General features: G+C 37.9%; 1 protein-coding gene across 1 annotated transcript in view; it reads right to left on the bottom strand.

Annotated features, from left to right (window-relative positions):
• Positions 1-6,780, bottom strand: part of LOC107753494 (phosphofurin acidic cluster sorting protein 1-like) — a 79,841-nt gene that overhangs the window by 19,948 nt on the left and 53,113 nt on the right. The window contains exons 12-13 of the mRNA XM_016569646.1: positions 4,786-4,922; positions 2,315-2,453 (exon numbers count right to left, since the gene is read on the bottom strand). Of these exons, the coding sequence (XP_016425132.1) occupies positions 2,315-2,453; positions 4,786-4,922 (276 nt within the window). The remainder of the gene's footprint in view (positions 1-2,314; positions 2,454-4,785; positions 4,923-6,780) is intronic.

The following is a 6,780-nucleotide window of genomic DNA, read 5'->3' as shown; positions in this document are numbered from 1 at the left end:
AACTTAAATGATTTTAGCAAATGGCTGCAATATAACAAAGAGTGAAAAATTTAAGGGGGTCTGAATACTTTCCGTACCCACTGTATATATTATACACACACACACATACATATACACACACACGCACAAAGAAAAACAAGTAGATAGAATAGGAAAAAAAAATAGAAAGCTAGTGTTAGTTGATTTTTTTTTAAATAAAAAATAATATAAATAGATATAGTAGAATTAAAATAGAATAGAAAGTGTTCGAGTTAGAGGGTCAAATAAAGGTGGAACAGATGTGTTTTTAGTCGTTTCTTGAAGATGGGTAAGGACTCAGCTGCTCGGATTGATTTGGGCAGGTCATTCCACCAGGAGGGAACAGTTAATGAAAAAGTCTGTGAAAGTGATTTTGTGCCTCTTTTAGATGGCACAATAATACGCCGTTCACTTGCAGAACGCAAGCTTCTAGAGGGCACATAACTCTGAAGTAATGAATTTAGGTAAATGGGTGCAGAGCCAGTGGTGGTTTTGTAGGCAAACATTAATGCCTTGAATTTAATGCGAGCAGCTACTGGTAGCCAGTGCAAATTGATGAACAGAGGTGTGACTTGCGTTCTTTTCGGCTCATTAAAGATTAATCTTGCAGCGGCATTTTGGATTAATTGTAGAGGTTTGATAGAAGTGGCTGGAAGACCTGCCAAGAGAGCATTGCAATAGTCTAGCCTGGACAGAACAAGAGCTTGAACAAGGAGTTGTGTTGCATGTTCTGAAAGAAAGGGCCTGATCTTCCTAATGTTGTATAAAGCAAATCTGCAGGACCAGGCAGTTTTAGCAATGTGGTCTGAGCAATCATCAATCACATCAATCACAACTCCAAGGTTTCTAGCTGTTTTTGAAGGAGTTATGGTTGATGAGCCTAACAAATTTTGATAATGTCTGTTAGACATGCTGAGATGCGAGCAGCTATCGTCGGATCATCAGGATGGAATGAGAGGTAGAGTTGAGTGTCATCAGCATAGCAGTGATATGAAAAGCCATGTTTCTGAATGACAGAATCTAGTGATGCCATGTAGACAGAGAAGAGAAGTGGTCGAAGTACTGAGCCCTGAGGCACCCCAGTAGCTAGATGTTGCGACTTGGAGACCTCACCTCTCCAAGATACCTTGAAGGATCTATCTGAGAGGTAAGACTCAAACCACTGGCGTGCGGTTCCTGAGATGCCAATTGCCAATAGGGTTGACAGGAGAATCTGGTGGTTCACCGTATCAAAAGCAGCAGACAGATCCAGCAAAATAAGTATAGATAATATATATATATTAGGGATGTGCATCTCATGACTCAGGCCGATACGATACGCATCTCGATGTGTAGCCAACGATATGATACATTAACGATACATATGAAGCAGCTACCGATGCGATGTGATTCACCCCTGTTACGATGCGGTGTGATCCGATTTTTACACAAAATGCGATTCGATGCAATGGAGAAAATATGATCCCTTTTAATGCCTCGAGGCCCGTTTAATAAAACAAGTTTACCAAATAAGCCAGGCTTATTTCAGTTAGTCTGACTCATTGTCAAATGATTTGGTTCTATAAAGCATACTTAACATAGATTAACCTCAGTCACTGTGGCAACTTATGCTGGGAAACTAACCTGGTCTAAAGCAGGCTAACTGTCAGACTAAGCGGAGTTCCTCTAACACTGACCAATAGGAACACAATGATATTGCTACTCTCTCACATACTATTATTTGACTCTTTTTTTTTTTTACCGTTTCTAGCCATGCAGCCTTTCTCTCTGGTTTTAATACAGCTATACCCTTTTATAGTTTGCAGAACAGATAGCAAAACATTAGAACATTACAATCTAAAATTGCTCTTTAAAGCATTAAAATAACTAAATTAAAAGTTAAAAATAAAATAAATAATAAAGAAAATTACTATATTTTAACTGGTATAAGAAATACACATTAACTCATCAGAGCTTAGTAATTAGTACTGTACTAGCTTACATTTTATTTACCTATTACAAGTCCCTTCACAGTTACTGCTATCATAAAAATAAACTTATATGTAGGTTTAAAATTCTACAAAAGACACATTTAATGTCCAAGAACAAATATTTTAGCAAAATGTATATTTTACTCAGAATTATTGCGAGTCAATTGCATTGCGCTCTGTCTGTTAAGTGTGCATGCGCGCAGCAGCGCTCGTTCACTCGCGCCTGCGACAGGAAGGACACCAGGTCAGAAAATGAGCACGCGTATACACAAATCAGTCTTCCAGTATTTCCTTATTCTTATCCTGGCAGACACAAACACACTTACACAAACCTGCGTGATGAGCCTGGAGTCTGGCGAGGTCTCGCTCTCGATGCTGCTGGTGCGATCGCTCTGAGCTTTAGAGTTCTGTCTGTCTTTCATGGATGTGCTTCGCGGACGTCGCTGCAGCTTACTGTCTGTTTTACTGGCCACCCAACAAGGAGAAAGACATATTAGAACTGCTGGAATGAGAACAGATATTATAGTTCCTCCCAGAAGTTTTTGACACAAGTCCTCCAAGCTGGAAAACCAAGCTAAAACCTGCTGAAGGCAATAGGTGTGTTTTAGATGATCCAAGCTGGTCTGGTGATTGACCAGCTGGACTGGATATAAATACAGAATATTCAACTCACAGATGAAGAACACTTCACAGTTGTAATTTCAGTCTGAACTAAGAGCTGTAGCACTAGAGAAGATCGTGCATCACAATTTGTGGCATCACCACAGAAAGAAGCTAAAAAGAGGCGAATCAGTGATGCGTGGCTGCATTCCACATTTACTAAAGTGTCTGTGAGCCCATCGCTCGGGGACTGAGTCTTAATGAGCTCATTAGCCAATGCAAACACACACATATGCCGTCTAGCAGAGGCCTGTGAGAACAACCAGCTAGAAAACTACATGGAAGAACAGACGACTTGATGTTATGATGGACCACAAGAGAAATATAACAGATGGGTGTTTCTTCAACTGAGCACTTTCGGTCCTGTGGAGTGTTAGAAAATAGACTCGCTGGTTTAAAGTCGGCATGAAATAAAAATGCACCTCGTGATTTTTAATCAAAATGTCACAAATTCAATCTTCCAGGTGAAACAACAGACTCCTCTCTGGCGATGTATTGTATGCCAGACTTTAGTTTACTTAAACCCCATGCCTTTCTACAATTGAGTGCAAGCTTGATTCAAATCTGTCTACATTCAATCAACAACTGGTGCATAGAACCAAGTCTCCACCTTGTTTTTCATTAGCCATTTCACTCTGATGTATGTCACAAAATTGAAGAAAAGATGTTTTGCTACTTCAGTTTCATTGTGACTTTCCAATTTTCAGGGCAAAATTGTTGTGTTATGCAACTGCACCGGCTCTGGGCATGTGACCAAAAGTGACAATCTTATTGGTTGGTCAGAATTTTGTGATTAAAAAAGGTCAATAACCCTGTCTGTAAATTGTTGGCATGCGAATATTCGTGTGGGTCTAAACAGACGAATTACCACCAGTTCATTCAATATAAAATTTTATTAGGGCAATATTGTTGGTTGGGATGACAACACAACAGTCCTTATTTGTGTAAAATCTATTATAAATAATTTTCACAAAATAAATATTTAAATGGTTTGTCTATTTCACTGTTTGTTTAGCTTATCATATTTCATGTTATGATGAATTTTCATGTTTTAAGACACATTTTAAGGACAATGATAAAACAATAAAATCTAAGCAAAAAAAACAAAGACATCTATAAATAAAAAAGACATTCATATAGAAAAAGTGTTAACACTTTAGTAAAGGGACCAATTCTCACTATTAACTTTGCTTATTAGCATGCATATTACTAGCATATTGGCTGTTTATTAGTACTTATAAAGCACATATTCTGCATGACTATATTCTACATCCATAATCCTACCCAATACCTAAACGTAACAACTACCTTTTTAAGGTTCTAATTAGGAGTTTATTGAGGCAAAAGTCGTAGTTAATAGTTCATTAATAGCGAGAATTGGACCTTAAAATAAACTTTGAAAGAAAAAGTTGTAATCTGTTCATGTTAATGTCCAGTAAAGGCCTACTGACACCATCATGAATGTTCAGCACAAAAATTTGGTCGGATTTTCACATTTATGTTATTTATATATATATATATATATATATTTAAAAAACAGCAAAGAGGTTGAATGAAAATGCAGTTTCACTCTCTGAAAGTAGGTGGCGCTTACATAAAAGCAGAAACATTTCCGTGATGCGAAACATTGCACATCTTCCTGTTTGACATTCACTTGTCACGGGAAGACAAGACAGAGCCAGTTCCAAATGCTTACTCTACTATTTACTGTCGCGTAGCCAAATAGTCTATTCGTGAGCACCACCAAGTCATAGTTTTATGTCACAGCTCTGGGCATGTGACCAAAAGTATGAATCTGACAAGTTTTTCGCAGTGCGATGGAAAAGACATGTCAACAACCCTGTCTGTAAATGGACAGTATGCAGATGTTTGCATCTGTCTGAACAGGTGCATTACCACCAGTTCAAATTTTTATCACACTGTGTTTTCGCACCAAACATTTGACCTCAGTAGTTGAAGAAACACCCAGATGCGGGAACATCTGCTATGACTATTATTAAATTCAACAGTGAAAACTGCATCTGAGGGGATTGTTCAGACAGAAAAAATGAGTTTGAGAGTGTGAGAGAGAGTTTGCGATAGAAAACAGATGGAAAAGGAAAGCAGGAAGGCAAGAATAGAAGGCCGCGTCTGTTACCTAGGTGACATGAGAGTCTGCGACTCAGCCTTGCAGAGTTTGCCCACCGTTCCTGCTAATTTCTCCGCACTCACGTCCCAGCTCATGCTGGCTTCACATGATGCCACGCCGCCGCCCGCCTCGTCCTCCACCAGCTCCTGCGTGGAGAGATAAACATCAGACGGGAACATGTATCACTCTCTTCAAGGGCTCGTGAAAATTGTCATGTTGCTGTGGCGACGGCCACTTAGCCCAAAGCAGGACTGCGGTGTGTGTGTGTGTGTGACTTCCACACGCTAGATACTGTTAGAACTGATTAAGTGTGCGACACAGACCACAGCCTTGAATTATCAGCAGTCAGTGCACAAAAACAGAAAAACAGGATGGCCCTTATGAAAGGATAGAGCATTTCTTTTACTAATGATAAAATAAAGCAATAAGCCCCAAGAAGCCGTGGTTTACAGTGAATTTATAACAGCTAAGGGGGAACGCGGCTCAACCAATCAGAATCAAGGACTGGAACTATCTGTTTTATAATGAATTTTTTTCTTTGAAGAAAATGTGACTGGTGATTGCTTGCATAAAACTTGACACTATAATGCTAAGGTGTTCTGAGTGGTTGCTATGGTGTTCTGTGTGGTTGCTAGGTAGTTGCTTACTGGCCCAGATCAAAAAAAAAACAAAAAACACTCTCAATATGATATTCTGGTCTGTAGATATGAGTCTGAATTTTTGGGTACAAATGGTGTGGGACGATTTAGACGCTGAAGTTTAATACTTAGCACTGGCCCAGATAAAAAAAAAAAAAAAAAACACTCTCAATATGATATTCTGGTCTGTAGATATGAGTCTGAATTTTTGGGTACAAATGGTGTGGGACGATTTAGACGCTGAAGTTTAATACTTAGCAGTGTTGTTATTGTTAATCAGTGTTTTTTATTTCTTTTGTTACCTTACTTAGGTACATTTTTCAAGTACCTGTATTTTTTTTATTTTATTTTGGGAAACTTTCACTTCACTACATTCCAAAGCAAAATATTGTACTTTTTACCACTATATTTCATAAAAACATACAGTTAGGCTTGTCACGATAACAACTTTTTGTTGTGCGATATATGTGGAATGTACAAAACATGGTGACATAAATTTTTAAGTAAATATAATGGGCGATATATTGCGTCACCAAAAATTATTGAGGTCATGTACATATATTGCGCAATAAGTCGATATATTGATTATTGCGACAGGCCTACATAGAGTTCCTCATTATTCCAAACTGGAGAAATCACCACCCCTTCAGAGACGCAACAGCGATGCCTGATTAGGAAACAAGCTGATTTTTTCCAATCAACCTCTTAAACTGGTTCACAGATCGAACATAACAATTCATTCATGAAAGAACGATCTGGGCAGCGTTTCCCAAAAGTATTGTTAGCCAACTATAGTCGCAAGTTCCATCGTTACCAACACAGTTCTGAAACCATAGTCCCAACTATTGGCAGAAAAATTATATCTGGATACATTTCTGGGATTTTATCGATAACGATAATTAGACAATATTTTGCTGAGTGTGTTACTGTGCTGATATCTTAAGGACTACCGTGGACAGTTGACTCCTGAATTTTTTTTATATTCTTCATATTCTCTGTGGTCAGTTCACAGCAGTGATAGAAATTAATATTTTCCAGTAAGTTTTATGGGCATTTTTACCTTTAAGCCATTTTTTCTAAAAGTGTGCATCATCTTTTGATTCAAGTTCTTGCATTTGGGCTGTTACCAAGCAAATAAAATCAGTATCAACAAAATTTATCTTTGCAATGCAGAGGAAACACAGAAGCTGCATTAGAAGTGTCATTTAGATGCATTTACACATTGTTTAATGCAGCTCTGAGGAGCATGGAATACTTTAACCTGCAGTTACAAATGTATAAATAATGTTTTGATATTTTAAACATAAAACATTGAAAACTGATGTTTGAAATTATTTAAAAAATGAAAAGGTACCTTAAATGTGAA

This window comes from Sinocyclocheilus rhinocerous, unplaced genomic scaffold, assembly GCF_001515625.1.
Source record: "Sinocyclocheilus rhinocerous isolate Xijiao unplaced genomic scaffold, SAMN03320098_v1.1 scaffold1523, whole genome shotgun sequence".
In the NCBI taxonomy this organism is placed as follows: Eukaryota; Metazoa; Chordata; class Actinopteri; order Cypriniformes; family Cyprinidae; genus Sinocyclocheilus; species Sinocyclocheilus rhinocerous.
The sequence above is the reverse complement of the archived record's forward strand: the minus strand, read 5'-3'. Positions and strand labels throughout refer to the sequence as shown.